The sequence below is a fragment of the Brachycentrus maculatus genome, unplaced genomic scaffold (genome assembly GCF_059751285.1).
Source record: "Brachycentrus maculatus isolate JH-2025_06_01 unplaced genomic scaffold, ASM5975128v1 h1tg000548l, whole genome shotgun sequence".
Classification (NCBI taxonomy): domain Eukaryota; kingdom Metazoa; phylum Arthropoda; class Insecta; order Trichoptera; family Brachycentridae; genus Brachycentrus; species Brachycentrus maculatus.
This window is the reverse complement of record NW_028281292.1, coordinates 54,494-73,035: the sequence shown is the minus strand read 5'-3', so window position 1 is coordinate 73,035 and position 18,542 is coordinate 54,494. Positions and strand designations below refer to the sequence as shown.

General features: G+C 34.9%; 1 protein-coding gene across 4 annotated transcripts; it reads right to left on the bottom strand.

The window, feature by feature from the left end:
* Positions 1-1,750: 1,750 nt before the first annotated feature.
* Ack (activated Cdc42 kinase) lies at positions 1,751-17,005 on the bottom strand. Of its 4 annotated transcripts, none has more exons than XM_088273102.1 (13): positions 16,669-17,005; positions 16,389-16,512; positions 13,367-13,623; positions 11,625-12,039; positions 10,816-11,017; positions 9,852-10,047; positions 9,495-9,620; positions 8,813-8,979; positions 7,091-7,342; positions 5,808-5,951; positions 4,212-5,721; positions 2,512-2,724; positions 1,751-1,982 (listed from the first exon to the last, which is right to left on the bottom strand). In XM_088273102.1, exons 2-13 carry the CDS (start codon positions 16,482-16,484, stop codon positions 1,886-1,888), a joined length of 3,675 nt encoding a protein of 1,224 aa, XP_088129228.1. In that variant the 5' UTR covers positions 16,485-16,512; positions 16,669-17,005; the 3' UTR covers positions 1,751-1,885. The 4 variants fall into 4 exon arrangements, with proteins under 4 accessions (XP_088129228.1, XP_088129229.1, XP_088129230.1 ...); XM_088273103.1 differs by having other exon boundaries at positions 5,808-5,918; XM_088273104.1 differs by having other exon boundaries at positions 8,876-8,979.
* Between the last annotated feature and the right edge of the window lie 1,537 nt (positions 17,006-18,542).

Here is an 18,542-nt window from a genome sequence, read left to right as displayed (position 1 = left end):
TAAAAAAGCATTGACAAAACAATGAAAAGGTGATGTGCGTAATACAAGTAGAAACATACCATAATGCAAGCGAAAGATCAGCAAATAAATTAAACATACGATATCAATACAGGTATTTTTCACTTAAAGACCTACTTATTTAATGACCACTCAGACTTATGACCAGCTTTCCAGTAGACACGCACTGTACCGGTCCATAAAACACAATCAATCATTGCATTCATATGCCTAAGGTTTGCAATTTTTTACACACATCCGTAGCTAACCTCATATAGTACAACTGTGTAATGAGGCTAGTTGCATCTAATGTATTGTATTTATATAACTGAGTCTTGTGGACTTCTGACGTACAAATGTGGACTTTGATTGTATCAAGCTACACTGAAATATTAAAATTTACACAATTATTAAAATGTAAACTTAATACAATTCTTTTTACACAAGATTTTGATCATTTAGCTGATTGTATTTTTATGTCTGTAATTAATTTTGTTTATCTTTATTCCAAGTAAACAAAAACATATCAGCTGTTCGCTTGTAAACAATTTGTTCAATAGGCATGAATAAAACTCGATCAAATGAGGAATAACTGTATGATATATATGTATAAGGTTTATTTGAAAAATCTTACACTTAAAATAATAAAATACTTTAACTAAGCTTTGTAAATAAATGTTTTCATATTGTAGTATACTTAAAAGTGACAGATTTCACAATAAATCACATTATGATGATTATAATGCAACCTTTTATACGTACATAAAATATTACATAGGTCAAAAGATAAAAAAAATAGAATGTCATAGACTAATTTTTACAGGCGAAATCCAAAATGCCACAAGCACCAAAGTATCTAAATTATTACTTTTCATCTCAAAATCTTCTATATTAAAGCAATTTACTTCGTTTAACGTGAAAATTTTTGTGTTAAAAGAAATCACAATTTATTATGGAAAAAAATAAATCCTAGCTCTTACCAAAATGAATATCAAAAACAAAGTCTTCATCCATTGACAAAAAAAGGCCTTTTTAATGAATTATTTGCTATTTCTTGTGAACCGTGCGACAAAGTGAGAATGAGTTTAAAACACAGTTTTACATTATCACAATATGTGTGTATTAAAAAATAATTTCATAATTGAAAAAGCTTAAAATTCAACTAATTAAAATACATTAGGCAGAATAAACTGCTAACAGAGTGTTTCACAATAAGTGTCAAACTTTAAAACGCCTAATTAAATTGTCAATTTTATATCACTGATGCGACCAATTAAGTGTTCACAAAGGCAATTGAAGCGATTGTCATTTGCGACATCTCACTGATGGTAAATGGTGACATTTTGAGTGATTTGAGCAATTTTATTGACTGTCCCGAGCGTCTTGCTAATTACAAGACATTAATACTGACTTCTAAAAAATGTTTTAATATTTCACAGCAAAACATAATATGTGGTAAGTAAACCTTAACAATTAACAGTGGGTCAAACCACAGTATTAGAACTATGCTACGTATTATTGCTTTCATACGCTTTAATACTTGAGATTATATACAAGACTATAAGTAGTAATTATTCTATATTTTACTATTAAACTAAGGAAAAAGGAGTATAAAATTATTTGCTTTACTATTATTAAATATTGATAAACTAGAAGTCATAGCTTCCGTCATAAGCTTAAATATAAATAATTGAATATCTTTCAACATATTTTCATGCAATCAGACAAATTTTTAAATGTAAGTTTACAAAAGACAGATCAGTTTGAGTATTGTAGAATAATACATACAAGAGTTCGTTGCTTTAAAAGGTAAACTAAAATAATAAGAAGTATTGACTGACTATGGTAATAATTAGATTATTGCATAATATAATTAGAGTAATCACAGTTATCGACTATCTAAGAGAGAAGAGGCGGCTAACTCCACATTCCAGTTGGCCGACTGTAAAGCTGACTCACACTGCTCCTTCGAAGCGACTCCCAACCTGGATACGGTAAAAAAATCTTAAATCTTTGAAAATATAATAAAGAAATGTATTAAATGACCATCAACAAATAGAGCCGCCAATAATTTAGCAACGTCACCAATATTATAATAAGTCCATCGTTTCTGTGACGTCATTCATTACAAACTTACGAAAACAGCGTTTTTAGGAAGGCGAATTTTGCAAAAGAAAATGACGAATGAACATATTGATTTTATCAGCAGTTATAAACACAAAAGTCTTACACAATCCTTTATAGGTTGAATATGTTAACCCTAACTAGTCCAATGTCGAATCTCATTCGACATCGATTTTTTGCTCTTAGGTCCCATGTCGGATGTTATTGGACTTTTTTTTCGTTTTTTTCAATTGGAATGTAACTGTCTACCTAGATTATTTTTTTTTTAATTTTGGGGGACCGTAAAGGGTTAAATTAGATATTCCTCCCGAGCGATAAAACCCCATTATCTTGGCTTGCCAATTTGCGGGTTAGATGGTTTCCGATAACGCGGTCCAAGTTTAGACTCACTTGATGAGTTGCGTCAGCTTGAGGTTCTTGAGCGCCAGGGGTATGCTGCCCTGCGCGGCCTGCAGCGCGGCCAGGCACTGGTCGCGGCCCGCCTCCGCCGCGCCCCCGGCCAGGCTCTGCAGCCTCCGCACCGACTCCTCGCTCACGGGCAGCACGCCCGATATCCCCGACAGCCCGAGTTTCCTCTCCAGCTGCTGCGTGGACTGGGGACCGCTGGAATAGAGATCCAATTAACTTTGTGACTGCAATTGACAGACGGCAGTGACGCCAGCCCTAAATGATGTTTTCTTACCTCACCACAATGAATGTTTTGAGCCATAAAATTTAATGCGGAAAAAACCTAATTTTTCACTGTGTCAGACAATCTATCTACATATCGTAGTCGTCAGGAGAAAGTGACCAACTACAAAACCTAAAATTTTCAGGAGGGCCATTTAAGTCACTTTTTCTTGGTAAGCATATAAACATAATGGAGTTAGTCATTTTTAACAAGTCAATATATTATACTTCCAAGTTTAAACCCTTTGGGATTTTTTATAATATATCAAATAGTCAATGATCACGTTTTTGTAAAAAATGTACTTGGTCACTTTCTCCTGTATGACTACGATATATTCATATTTTCATATTCATTTTCTAAAGAATGACCAAAACTACTGAAAACACATGATTTTATAATTTTTCAATACTTTGATCATTTTAAGATCTGTCAGTTTTTCCTCAAGATTCTTTTAAGTATACATTCATTCATACTTGAAGCTCTTATCCGCACCCCAATGGTGCATAGGGCACTGCATCATATAAACGCAGTGTTATCTTGATCGTTAACACATGAAGGAAAGGTGAATAGCCCTCCGTTTCAGGTACCAGTCCAGGGTAATATTGAATAAATATTAGAGTGAAAAAATCACTAATATTTATTTTCACACCCCCTGGGAATCGAACCCGGGACCTCCAGCACGGTAGCCGTACGTGCTGACCATAACACTAGGGAGGGGGACAGATACGGACGCCAGTGATAGATAGCTCTGAATGTTTTCTTACCCTACCACAATGAATTTTTTGAGCCATAAAAATTCATACGGAAAAAACCTCTTTCTTTACTGGATCACAAAATCTTTCTACATTTATTTATATTCACATTGTAAAGAATGATCAAAAGTATTGGAAACTTATGATTTTATAACTTTTCAATACTTTTGGTCATTTTAAGATTAAGTATTTGTCAGTTTTTCTCATGTTTCTTCTAAGTACATATATATTGACAGTGTACAACCGACACATGCTTGTACAAATTCGGATAACAAACACCGGGTGTCCTAACCATTGGCACCATTTCCACCCTACTCTCCAATAATTCTCTTTATCCAACAGTGTCAATTTGGAACGGTTCCTTATACACCAGAGGGGTCAGAGATCTGTCAGTAAGCAATGTTATTTTACTTTATAATAGTCTTATAAAAATAGTATCTTCTAACATTATCCGAGACAAATACCTAACGATTACCACGTTTCTTTCAAGGTTTAGATTTTTTTTGGTATTGTTGTATACAAAAATTAAATCAATGAGATATATGAAATAAACATTTTGACGGTAGTTCTTGATGGAAGTTTTTGTTTAGCAAATAAACATTGATGTTGTAAATTTTAAATCAGTTCTATCAATAATCTTTCGAATGGAAATATAATATATTACTTACATATCAGTTATCTCATGATATACAGGTTGGGGGTTCGCTTGATTCTGCAGTAGTTCTAAAGGAGAAGGTGGCGCCGGGCGATGTGGTCGAAGTACGGCTCCCGTGTGCAGAGTGGATCCATACACTCCTTCGAACACTTCATCATAAACTCTCGGGACTGAACTGCCCTCCACATAGGCGGGGGCGTCGTTACTGTACAGGTGATATGTTCCATACGTAGGCTGTTGTTCCGCACCGCCGTATATACTATAGTGATCGTTTATCTCATTATAAACGGACTGACTGGAGTAGACGGTTGAATTCCTTCTCATATCATCCACCGTTCTATCGTAATAAGCTGACTCGGATGATTGTCTAGGAAGCGTGCTGTTCCTGTTTGATTTAAATTCGCCTAGAGCAGTTTTATTTTGAATCATAGACGGAGGCCTGTTGGATAGCATAGTAAAGGTGTGCACCTGATTGGTCCGCATATTATTATCTTGAGAAGTGCCAGCGCTCGCGCCGTAATCGGAGTATTCATTATTTACAACATGCGTCGATCTTGTTAGAGTATTTGGGCTCGAGTTGACAGGCTGGGAGTTGTTTGCGTATTGATATTCTTCCTTCCAATTTCTAATAGGTTCTTTGGTGTCTCCGTTGAAGGAGTTTGAGAACTTGGATGGGTCTTGCATTAAGCTACTGCAGCTAGCGCTCATTACGCTATTATTAGGAAGGGTATTTGTACTATATCTGTAAGCGTTATTTTGCTGTGGAAATTCACTAGAGTGATTGTTTTGTTGCAATGTGGAATTCCTCCTCAATACGGCTGTTTCCCTCAGAGATTCTAGAGCTTGGTACTTGTTAGATAGCTTGTTGGACTGCGGAGGGGGGCGTAAGCAAGGTATAGCGCTTTCATTCTGAGATTGTTCTTGATTCACATTACTATTTGCCGTGGCTTCCTTCTTCCCTAAACTTTTTTCTAACTCTTGTATGAACTTTTTATCTATCTTCACGGGTGAGGGATCTAACCTGAGCGATTCTATTCTCCCCGCAATATTCTGGTCGGCATTTTGTTCCGCCACAACTGCCGTTTCATTAATAGATGTAAAATTATTTTCAAAGGCAGAATCAGATGTTGGCTGTGTGGATTCGTAGGACATTTGCGAGGATGAAGCGTAGTTTTTATGTTGGTTTTCTAGCATATTTGGTCTGTAATCGGGGGCTTCCCCCGCTAAATGTGATGTGTCAAATGGATCTTCCTCATTGGCAGATTTTTTAGTGCCGTATAAGCTAGCTGTGTAATTTTGTAACTCTTGAACTGCGTAGTTGGGCGTGTTTCTTGTTCCGTACTGTGATTGGGGAGCAATGGCGGGTGTCATAACCGATTGCTCCAAAGTATCCAAATTTTGAAGATAGTGAGAAGTATTTGCGTAGCTCGGCGGTTGTTGGTAAGGGGGAGGTTCACTTCTAACTGAGGAATCGTAAGAGCTTTCAACCGGGTCATCCCAACTTGGTTGTTGGGATTCAAATCCTGGAAATGTATTATACGATTACGTACATATTCGGAATTAGATAATTGTTTTAATACTGTTGTAATTGATAATAAGTTTACTCTACCATTTTGCGGAACATCGATGGGTTGGTCGAGTAAGGACTCCACGATGTGAGCGGGTCCGGGCTGACTGGAGGGATGGTGGGATTGGTTACTGGAGGAAAGTATGTCATCATCTGTGGAGAAATCTATGAGTACACCCTCGTTTGCTGGAAAGGCAAATAAATCAAACTTGAAATAATTGAGGTTGTGCATTGAGAATCAAGCGTGAGAAGAGTGAGTAGTAGAAAGTTAGTTTGTAAACACGAGAGAAACTTTCATAGAAAGAAGGAAGCTTTCATTAGATCATCAGTGTCGAAACCATCATCAGTGTTGAAATTTTTTGTTCAGCATGTCAAAATAGTGATTTTTAGCATTTTTCTAAAGTTTATAAATCGAGGACCTTTTGTTTCTTTAGCAATTGATACAATTGTGCTACAAACATTGTGACTGATGACTATTCTTTTTGGTATTCTGTGATGTAAATTCTCTCCTCACCAATGATATAAAACGCTCAATAAATTCAACACTTAATTTTCATTATTTATTCACGAAAATGCTTAAGTGACATTTTCTCATCTATAATAAAATATCATTATCGTAAATATTAACTTTTAAATTATGGATATGAGCAAAATTGTAAATAAACTATATTTATTTATCATCCCACAACAATTGTAGGATGAGAAAAATCATCATGGTTATCATTGGTTAGTGATTTTTATTTCAATAAGAATAATATATCATCATTGTTAGCCTTGGGTTAGAAGTTAGAGAAATACAGAATAGATATTGTGATCATACTGGAAAATGGACCAATTCCTCTGAATAAGTTGCCTGGACTAAATGCTGGAACACAATTTTGAAGTTGAAAATAAATTTCAAACCTTAAAATAAAATATTACAGCAACATCATAAAATATTTTGAGATATACGTAAATAAAACTAAGGGAGTTTTCAACTATTTAAATGAGCTTATGTTAAAATTACACGCATTGACTTGGTTACTTTTTGAAGTATGCTCACAATACATACACATTAGTAAGATATATTTACAATTTTTTTTAAATTTATTATTAGATTAAAACCAATATTTTTAGCTTTTCCACTTTTTTATTTGACCAGCGACCGGGTTTCGTCGTTACCGACATCATCAGACCAGTCTGATGATGTCGGTAACGACGAAACCCGGTCTAATAATAAATTATATACAATCTAATAATAAATTAAAAATGCAATTCCATCACGAAGTGTCAGTGGATAATATAAAGATATATTTACAGCGGGCATGTAGTAATAAGTCAATTACCATTATGCGTAATCTTAGGCTGAGGCGGTCGGTCAGGTTTATTTTTCCTGTGAGATTGTCTGGAATTTTGGCTACCGAGAGCCGTGTGAGTAGGACTGAGGGTGTTGTCGTTGGTCAGCTTGTTATAATTAAACTGCTTGCTTCCCGAGTTGCCTCGCCTCAGCGACTGCGGCTGCACCGCCTCCGGAGATTTCTTCTTCAAGCTCCCCGAAGGTCGCAGGTTCCTGGAAGACGGACTGGAGGGACACGACCCTGGATAGATTATAAAAGAGACAAAAAATTAATTAAACATTTACATTTGGTAACTTGTTAATCCTTCCCTTACGGTGCTAAAATCTTCCAATGGTGATATGTATTTTGTACACCGTATGAAAATTTGTGATTTCAAGACGAAAAATGTGATTATTCTTAAATGTTGATTTTATTGACCATAGTTGATGTTGAAATGTAACAGTTTTGTAATTTTAGCTCTGGTAATTATCTGAAAATGTGAAAAAAATACAACGCAAGTAGCCGCCATAGCTGGCATAGTGGCACGACCACCCCAAAGGACGACTTGTGCGCTACTAAAAGGAGATTGGCGGAAATATTATCAAGCCGCATGTACGCAAAGCACGGCACGCATGCACATACTAGAAACGTTTGCATATAGGTTATTCTATCCCCAATTTTTCACTTTCATGTAATACGTAATTGTATTATGAAGTAATACAAAAATTCTGAGCCCGTATCTATTAAATTTTGTATCAATATTCTCGTTATTAGAGTCGAATTGTATACATATCACCATGAAGGAAAGGTAAATTTCATTTAAAAAATTTAATCACAATGTTAAGACTGTGCGAATATTTTTGTGATGTTAAAACCAAATAGAATAATGTATGATTTCATAAAGAAGAGTATAAAGAAATAGTGAAAATAAAACAGTTGTTCAAACAGTTACATAACACAATAAAAGACACTTCCGTAAAAATATGACATCATTCGATGCTGTTAATGAATTCTGTTGACAATTTTTTATATGAAAAAACGGTGCAAATAATAGTAAGGAATGGTGCAATTTAAATTATGGAGTAAGTTTGTATAAAAGTCTAATTAGTTAGTGAAATTTCTCAGCGGAAACTAATCATAAATTAAATACCAGGACAATACTTGAATTCACTTACTTTTGTAACTAACACATAACCAATTAGTCAGCTTAGCAATGGCATAGGAGTGAAGACATTAGTTATCAATTAGCACTAACTATTCAAATCAAAGTATCGTCCTAGCGTTAACAGTAAAAGCTTGTCAATTCTAAATTAAAAGGAATAATGTTTAGAATTTCAAATTAACAAATTGAAAAAAAAACAATATTTTCATTGATTTGCTTATTTTATTTTGAATATTGGATAATGAAATATTTTTTTTTCTATTTCATATTTTAATTTTTTTGTGGGAGGGAGAAAATTATGTAATATTTTTTTAATAAATTATGTCCGAATTCGAAAATCATTGTTCAAATTAACAAGCTTTTCCTGCAATTAGTTTTATTAAAAAGTTAATGAAAATTAGTTCATAAAATTTATATACATATTTTTTTAACTTATCCCTTTTTGATGGCATGAATGCTCTATCAGTAAAATAAACATTAACAACGTACTTGCAATTAAAATATCGGTTTTAAAAAAAAAAAATACCCGTAAAGTGTAAAATTGACCATTGGAAAGAGGCGTGACATACCATCATTTTTGGGAACTAGAGAGGGATCTTTAAGATAAGTTTCTTCCAAAAATCCAGGATTACCCCAGGACTTTCCGAATGCTGATCCGTGGCCGGTGTGAACTAGAGAATTCTTCACGGGACGACTGATGTCTTGCTGGTGCTTCCTTCCAGAATCCACTATCGATCTAAAACAAAGGCTTTATCAATTGTCGGTAGTATTTTGCATAATTTAAAGGGAAAGCTATTTGCACGAGGGTAGGTATGCTCATATTTTCACAGGTTGATATAAAATATTTATAAAAAATTTATTGTTTGCTCATCCATTTCAATACTACTACTACTACTGACCCTTATCCGCACCCAATGGTGAAAAAACACTGCATCAAATTGATGCAATGTTAAGTTGATCGTTGATCAACTTAACATAACTTAAGGCAAGGTGATCAATCCTGCGCTTCAGATACTAGTCCAGGGTAATATTACATAAATATAAGAGTAAAAAAAATACTTATATTTATTGTCGTCCCCCTGGGGAATCGAACCCAGGACATGATCTTGGTAGCCAAATGCGCTAACCACAACACTAGGTAGGTTAAATTTCACCATAAGTAATCTTAAATTACAATTTTCAAAGAATTTACTGGTCTCTTTTGCACTCTTTTTATCTCTTATATTTTCGTTATGTCTAAAATATACTTACTTTGGGAATAATCCAATATCAAATGTTCGTTGATTTTGACCCTTCCACCAGTAGAGTTCAGATCGGCCATCGATAATGATGATGCAGTCACCGGCTTCCGCCGACAACTTCCCCTCTTCGGAATAGCTGAAAGGTATACATGTAAATATATCAATAAACAAGCATAGCATTAAAATAGGAACATAAAGAAGAATCCGTTTGTCTGACATAGCAAAAACTCACTTTCAAACAATGAGCTTTGAAATTTGCATAGCTCATTCTGTATGTAATTAGTTATGCCAATGCAAAATCATCATTTCAAGATCATGAATATTTTTATACCTTTCATGACAAAATTTTTGATATCAATTTGATTACTTTTGATTAGCCGTAACGGAGACCAGGCGATTATTGGTGAGGTATTGCAGGATTGCCGCGAAGGAAGGCCGCTCCCGGGGTGTGAGGTCCCAACACTGCATCATCAGAAGGTACATGTCCGGGGGACACGCGTCTGGTACTGCAAGACGCTGGTTCTCTCGGAGAATCAGTCTCAGGATGGCAGACCCATTTAGACCTGACGGGAAAAATATTCACGATTGATGTCTTAAATAAAAATAGTACTTACAGTATTATTTGCCAAATTATTATAATGAAATTTCTTAATATTGTTTCAACAATATAATTTTTTATATTTAATCCCTGGACCGATCAAGTTAAGTCAGCAGCAGGCACCTTGGTGGTTGGAGCGCTACGCGCAGCGTATATCAAAGGATAACTGGAGAAGAGTCATTACTTCCACAAGGGTCACAACCCTCAATAATGAGGAATGAGGAATGAGATGGAGAAGGAAAGAATATATTTAAAACAAAAAATCAAATCCAAATATTTGGTACTGTAGGTAATTTTTACCATCAACTAGCAGTACGCTTTACCATACATAAGTATCAACCACAATTTGCTGTTTATTTAATCTGGTTAAATGGAAAATATATAAAATAGAAAGCACACATTTCTAATATGTATTATTTCATAATGCTTTTGAAGCTATGAAAAAATCTAAAATCTATTCGACAACAATGCGATAAAAAAAATTTTTAATGCTAAATGACGACAACTGTCAATATTACTGTTATGTTCATCAGATGACGCCACCATTGTGGTAAAAAAAATCTTTTTTTCAACAACAAAAAAAAACAAAGAAAGGGACCATTGTATTGTAAGTTTCAACAAAAAACTTCATAGACAATTAACAATCACAAAAATATTAACTTTTAAAAAGCTCAGAAAGTAATTTCTCTAGATCAAAAGAATAATAAAATAGATTAAGATGAAAGGTAGGTACCCATCCAAGGATCCTCCCCGAAGGTCAGCATTTCCCAGAGTGTCACAGCGTACATCCACACGTCGGATGCGTGAGAGAACTGGCGGGAGCGGAGTGACTCCGGGGCGCACCAGGGAAAGGGGACTTTCTTATGTTCGGTCATCACGTAGCAGTCATCAGAGTCTGGCAACACTCTCATCAAACCGAAGTCTCCAATCTTAACCTGAAGTTTAAATTTGTACATATGTTTGTATATAAATTTGAAAAAGAAAATAATATTATTTGTTGAGGTAATGTGAATCCTTAAAAACATGTTTTAGGAAATAAAAGCGAGTTTGTAGAATATAATAAAAATGATTTATGATTTAACAATGAAACTCTTTCTCAAAATGTATTAAAGAATTCGCTACAAAATATACAGTATTTGACTTTTTTTAGTGGCTTTTTTAACCACCTTTTGAAGAATACACAGTGGAAATACGGATAAATTTTCAAATAACTTAATCAAAACTCGATAACAAGATGTTTTTTTAAAGGTGTCTCAACTTGATATAAAACATCTATCATCCCTCTTTATATGAAAGAAGATGGAAGTCTGAGCATCCCAGGGATTACGACCTACTATTTGGCTGACTTGAGCGATCACTTATGCACTTGTGTTATGTTTACCATTCTGCCCATTATTGAACATCCATATTCTATAAATTCTTGAAACCTATATATATGCAACGGTCTCGAAATGTGGGTATGATTTTTTATACGTTTGGAAGTATGGCTAAGTATTTATTTAGCTCACTCTGCTTAAACAAGATTTTTTTGTATTAACATACCATATCTAATGTAGAAAGAAGGACGTTGCGGCAAGCGAGGTCTCGGTGTAGGAACCTCTTCTGTTCCAGATACGCCATCCCCTGCGCAACCTGCACCGCCCAGCGGCTGATCAGGTGGAGGGAAACCCTTCCGTTCTGGGCTCGGAGCCAGTCGATGAGAGCTCCCTTCGGTGCCAGTTCACACACCATCATCAGGGGCTGGAACACGACTCCGTGCAGGCGGATCAGGTGCGGGTGGTCGAGGCAATGCATCGCCTGCACCTCCCGCACAAAGTCGTCAAATACGCCGGGCTGCGTGAGGGCGTCAGCTTTGAGAACCTTTACCGCTACAGATAATGCGGGAGATTCCGGACTTCTTTTCCATTCGCCACGTCGGACGACACCGAAGGAACCGTCTCCTAACTTGTCCCCAAGCCTGAAAAATATACACAATAAAATAAATTAATACTTCTAATCCTTGGTGTAGGTCTAGTGGCCTGTTTTTAACCTGTTCACCAGGCGGGACGCATAAATACGTCCAACGCAAACAATATCAGGTACGGGAAGGACATATGAATACGTCCTTGAAATATATGTTTATTATATAATATATATATACACGTATATTTTTCGAACAACAAAGGTATTAATCATCCATACATGTCTCGACATGAATTTAAGACACGGAGTGAATCAGTATTCGCGCCCGTTACAAGTTGCGTAATTGGACAGCGGACCGCTTGGTTAACAAGTTAAGAGGGATTAGCCTCCTACGATGTTGATTCTCAGCTCTCAATCCATCTCTTTGGTGGTCTGCCCAGGAGTCGTCTACCTTGGGGTTACCCGTGTATTGCAATGTGGGGGAGTCTGGATGGTTCCATTCTATACCATTGTCTTCCCCACCTAACAAAGTCATGGAAATAAATAACAATATTTTTAATTTTAACACATTGTTTGCGGGAAAAGGTTAAAAGCGTCTTTTACATACTGGTGATAGAGAGCGGGAGACACTTATAAGCGTTTTAAAAATTTAGAATCGGGTTTGCAGTTACTTGTGACTAGTATACGACCCTAATTAGTATATTAATTAGGGTCGGGGTTGATGAAAACGCTGCCCGACAACAATGTGTTAATGAACAACTAGGTATTGCAACCAAATGAAGATAGTAATTCCCAAGTGCCATATTTGAAACTATTAAATGTTGTGAATTACACATTATCTAAATTATTTTCCCTAGTAACAATTATTCTATTTTTTAGCATAGCTTGATATCACTGACACATTGTTTAATAACTTTTTTTTTAACACAACACATATTTTTGCTGAAAATACAGTTTTATATTCATTTTTAAAAAGTGGCAATGATACAAGATATTGCAAGAAATGGAAAGATTGCTTTTAACGACAAAAATGAGAGACGTGTTCTTGCAATATTGGCAAATAAATGTTATTACATATTTTATTTTTTTGCTTTAAAAAAAATCTTCCTCTCACCCTTATATGCACCCAATGGTGCATAGGGCACTACATCATATTGACGCAGTGTTATCTTGATTGTTAATTGCACAAAGGCAAGGTAATCAGCCCTGCTCTTCAGGTACCAGTGCAGGGTAATATTAAGTAAATAAAAAGTGAAAACCACCCATATTTATTTTTACTCCCCTGGGAATCGAACCCGAGTCCTCCAGTATGGTAGCTAGATCCGCTAATTACTACACTACGGAGGTGGACATTTTTTTCTTTAGACATAAATTAGACTCACGCAATATCTTTCTCCATGATGAGACAGGTTAGGACATTTCCCGAGTTAGAAGCGGGAGGGGGTTTGCTGGGGACATTGGAACTGCTGCTAGCGCTCTGTTTGCCGCCGCCAATCAACTTGCTCAGTATATTCTTCTTCCACTGGCTCATCTTTTTCTTCTTAACGGTGTCCATCAGCCTTCGGATCCCCGGTTTGCTGAGACCAATCTTTTCCAAGTCATCCGGATGCACATAGTCAAAGTGTGCCAACCGAGAAACCTGAAGGCATTCATGAAAGTTATTCTTAGTATTCCCATCCATCTGAAGAGGAAAACATTCGATGCATGTGTACTTCCAGTGCTCACATCGGTAGTATAATGGCAAAGGGGTATATCTGTCAAATTTTTCATTTTCTAAGTTTGTTCCACAAAATGTCTAAAATAGTGTATTTCATAATCTGGCAAAAGGATAAAGCTGTAGTTGCAATACTTATTTAGTTTTATTAAGATATTTACATATAAAAATACATACAACAAATGAGTTATTTAATTTCACAAGTTTGTTATTGCTCTCTTGTAAAATTTGGTCTGAGACAGACCCTTTGCCTTTACACTACCGACATATGGATTCAAAGCATTTGCCCTAACAAATCAAATCATCTATAAGCTCCGGGTAACACAAAGAGCAATAGAAAGAAGGATGCAAAACATTTTCCTTAGGGACTGAAAAACGAATGTTTGGATGATAAGGAAACACACTAAGGTAACAGATATGGCTCAAAGAATCGCAGAACAAAAGTGGAGCTGGGCAGGTCATGTGGCACTTATGTCTGAGGATAGATGGACAAAAAGGGGCTTGACTGGAGGCCTAGAACAGGACACAGAAGCGTGGGTAGGCCCCAGACAAGATGGTGCGATGACATTAAAAAACTGGCGGGCCTGCACTGGAAGAGAGTCGCGTCCAACAGAGAACTGTGGAAGTTCAAGAGGGAGGCCTTCGATCAATTTTTTCATTCCTTGCGCCAAAGATATTTGATTTGCTGCCTGAAACCATTAAGATTTCCAGGAGTGATCAGGTCTTTAAGAACAGTGTCCGTCGATGGTTGCTTCGCATTAGAAGGGACAAGGTAGAAAGTGAATTAATTAAAGTCCAGGTGTAATTATTATATTGAAAAACCTTTATACTGTAAATTTTATTTTTTATTTTTTTTTATTTATTTTTTATTCATTTTTATTTATAACATAATAACATTTTAATCATTTATACATATGGAGAACTTTTATATTTCGATTCGCTGTGCCTCTCCATAAAAGAGTCTGTGCTCTTGTGCTTGGAAAGGGACTTACACTCGTGGTTTAATGTTATATAATAAAAGATATAATAGTTTTTTTTATATATTTTTTTAAAGATTTAAATGTATAGAGCTCTAATTTAATTATTATTGTATCTCCTGTATGTTATGTATATAAACTAATAATAAAAAATAAAATAAAACATATATTATTAAAAAATAAAAAATTAAAAATTAAAATTAAAATTGTATTAACATGTTAGTATTCGGCTCAACACAGGCCATGCCTAAAGAGCCGTAATACATATAGTAAATGTATACATGAAATAAATATGTAAAGGGTCCGCCAAATAACATTTTTTTTTTGAAAATGGGGCGCAAAACATCGAGTGTAGCTTCGGCTGTGTGGCACGTAGCGCCGTCCTGTTGAAACCAAATGTTGCCAATATCCTCCTCTTCAATTTTTGTGAACAAAAATCCGTTCAACATGGCCCGATAACGATCGCCATTGACTAACGGCCACTCCTTGCTCATTTTCAAAGAAAAATGGCCCAATTATGCCTCTGGACCAAAATCCGCACCAAACAGTGACTCGTTTTGGGTGTACCGGCTTTTCAATGTATGCGTGCGGGTTTTCTGTGCCCCAAATACGACAATTTTGCTTGTTTACATACCCGCCAAGATCAAAATGAGCTTCATCCGAAAAGATGATTTTTTTGGCAAAATCGGCATCTTCTGTAAGTCGAATGTCGCAATATTTCCCAGCGTTGTTCAAGCGTATACACAACCATATTCGCTCAGCGGAAGGATAAAACTAATTATCTGTCAAATCAGACATGAGCTAAGTGTTACCATTCACGAAATAAGCACTAGTTGAAAAAAAAAACTTTAGATGGCGGACCCTATATATTTGAATGTAACTTTGTATTATGAAATAAATAAATAAATAAATAAAATTAATACTGGACACAAGAAGAAGGCTGAAGTAAGTAAAGGTATTCGTATTATTCGGTGCTTCTTTTTTTTAACTCCTATTCGCACTCAATGGTGAATAAAGCATCGAGTCATAATAATTCAGCAACAATGTTAGCTTATTCATTGATTATATGAATGCATTAATAAGGAGAATTTATCTATGACCTCACGCGTGATATCCATACACTAATCACTACACAATGGAGGTGGATCTTGTATTACACAGTGTTCCAGAAGAAACAGAGAAACATCAGAGATAATGTATATTATATTTTAAATAACACAATCAAACACTGATTTTTTAGGGTCTACTAATAGTACTATATTTTATTTTTTTAATACAAAAACAAAATTCATGACAATTGTTTCGCATTGTTAGGGCATTATCAAACTACTGCCAGTTTCGTGCTGAATTTCCTCCTTAAACAGAGTATAAGAAATATATATTTCCTTCAACTTCAAACCCTTATCCGCACCCCAACGGTGCATAGGGCACTGCATCATATAAACGCAGTGTTATCTTGATCGTTGACAGAAGACATGAAGGAAAGGTGATCAGCCCTCCGCTGCAGGTACCAGCCAAGGGTAATATTGAATAAATATTAATGTGAAAAAATCACTTATATTTATTTGACTGCCCTCCCCCCTGGGAATCGAACCCGGGACCTCCAGAACGGTAGCGGAATATATATATTTAAGAAACAAATATCCACTTAACTTCGGCAATTTAATTTTCTGACTGCACCCATGTACACTCAAATCAAATTACGCAACAAACCTGCAACTCATCACGAATCCTTAAATAAAACTGCTCAAGTTGAACGTCCCTCAGCAAATCCGAGAGCCATTCTGTGTCTGAGTAGTCTTCAGCCATCTTATGTAAACTAGTGTCTTCTTTTAAACTGTAAAATGTACAAACAGCATAAAATAACAATTCGTAAGATTGCACAAATTGTGCAATTGATTGATCGCATTTATTTTATTTTTAAATGCAAATAATTCAATAAAGAGAAACTCCTGAGACGAGAATACGAACTAATGAAATGCGTAATATCTACCTGAGATGTATAAAAAATGTTTGCCGCAATCGCACCGATCACGACACCTTGGAAATGTTTGCACGGCATTCAATAAGCTTACGCCCGAATTATGTTAAACGAGTAACAATTGTTTAATATGATCGCAAGTGTATTTTCAAGGTAACTTTCACGTCCAGAATATACTCTCATTCTACTCAATTTTGAAGAACAACTAGGATTAAAAACATTGTGACGGTTGAAAAAAATAAAAACTCAATAGATGAGTTTAAAATAATTCATAAATAATGTAAAATAAGAATAACAAATAAAAATATCGCAAAACACGACAAAACGTCAAAACTAAATTATAATATATGTTTTTTCTTGCGCTTCTATCCTTTTCTATGATTTTATGATAGCATAGACTACTAAAACACCATAAGCTTTATTTAATCTTTACCTACCAAATACAAATACAAAAGCATTACATAGGTTTGTTGTATTTTAACATTTTTGTTGATACGGGACACTGAAAACTAGGGCTGAATGGGAGAGAGGTTATCATCAGCTAGAAAAAAGCAATGCATCTAGGTAAATAGTTCGTGATTCTAGTAAAAACGATTCCCAAATAAAACAATAAATATTGTTCGTTCAAAGAGCTGAAAGGAATTTACAATTATGAGCTGTTTTTTAAAAACTAAATAATATACAACAAGAAAAATAGGATTCTTTCTTTAAGAACGAATGTACATTTAACGCTCCTTTACTCCAGGCGAATCAGCACCATCCAAAAAATTAAAGTTTTAATTTTTTGCATAAATGTTACTGAAAACATTTGAAGTGACCCTTTAAAAATCCTCCCCGCCTGGGTGTCCGCTCTCCTCCTCTAGGTGTTACACCTTGTCGTGTTTTTAAAGTGTAGGAACTTTTGACGGATCACTTTTAGGGTCGTCGTAAAAAAATACTCTTCCCAAACATTTAAGTTTTTTAATTTATTCTGAAGTTTAACGTAAATATGCTTTCTTCGCCTGGACTACTTGGCAAAAAGGTTTAGAAAATTTAACGTTAGGTACATAGGTAGGTATGTATATCACTAGAAAAATAACATAACTATACATATATAGCAACACTTTACAGATTTCTTCTTTCCCAAATAGTGCGCCATCTGTCTTCTAAAACAGTAAATATACGCAAATTAGATTTCCGCGATTTTCATAAGAATTATACTATTTTTATATTGGTGTTTCAAAACATAAAACTTTATAGAAAAAAAAAAACTTTTTTGGTTATAGCTTTCAGCATATTTATTTTTATTTATGATTTGCAACTTTAATCAAAATGATAAATACATGTTCCGATGATTTTAAATTTACAGTTCGTATTTTCTTCATATAAATTTAAAACAAGAGTTTCTAAAAAAAATGTGCAGTTTGAATATAGTGTTCCAGCCTAAGTTTTAAGTTTTTATTCAACAATGTCTTTTGTAATATGTTGTTTTGATTCAAATGAAACACATGACATTGTAGAAGCTATTGTTCAAAAATGTACGGATCCAGGATGTAAGTATATTTTAAAACAAATGAATAGTTCATCTTTTAGTGTAATAAAGCCATTTTACATAAAATTACTTTATTTTCGTGCTGTAACTATTGATTTTCCTCTCATTTGTGTTGCCGCGTAAATTTAGTACTGCCCTTGTAAATTATTGTAGGAATAAAAGTACTTACTTATTTTATTCATAAATATAAAATTGATTAAAAATAGGCTGCATTGAGTTATAATATTATTTTTAATGGGATTTAAAATAAAAATTTAAGATTTTTCAGTATAAATATCCAACAATCAGGTTGAAATAAAATATTTCACTATCTATTAATGTAATCAGCAGCATTTCAAAAAATTCAATAGCCACT

Coding starts and splice junctions, on each gene's coding strand:
- Ack (XM_088273102.1), bottom strand. CDS start 16,484: ATGGCTGAAGACTACTCAGACACAGAATGGCTCTCGGATTTGCTGAGG. Junction 12,040..13,366: donor ATCATGGAGAAAGATATTGC/GTGAGTCTAATT, acceptor TATATTTTTCAG/GCTTGGGGACAAGTTAGGAG. Junction 9,621..9,851: donor TCCGTTACGGCTAATCAAAA/GTAATCAAATTG, acceptor TATACCTTTCAG/CTATTCCGAAGAGGGGAAGT.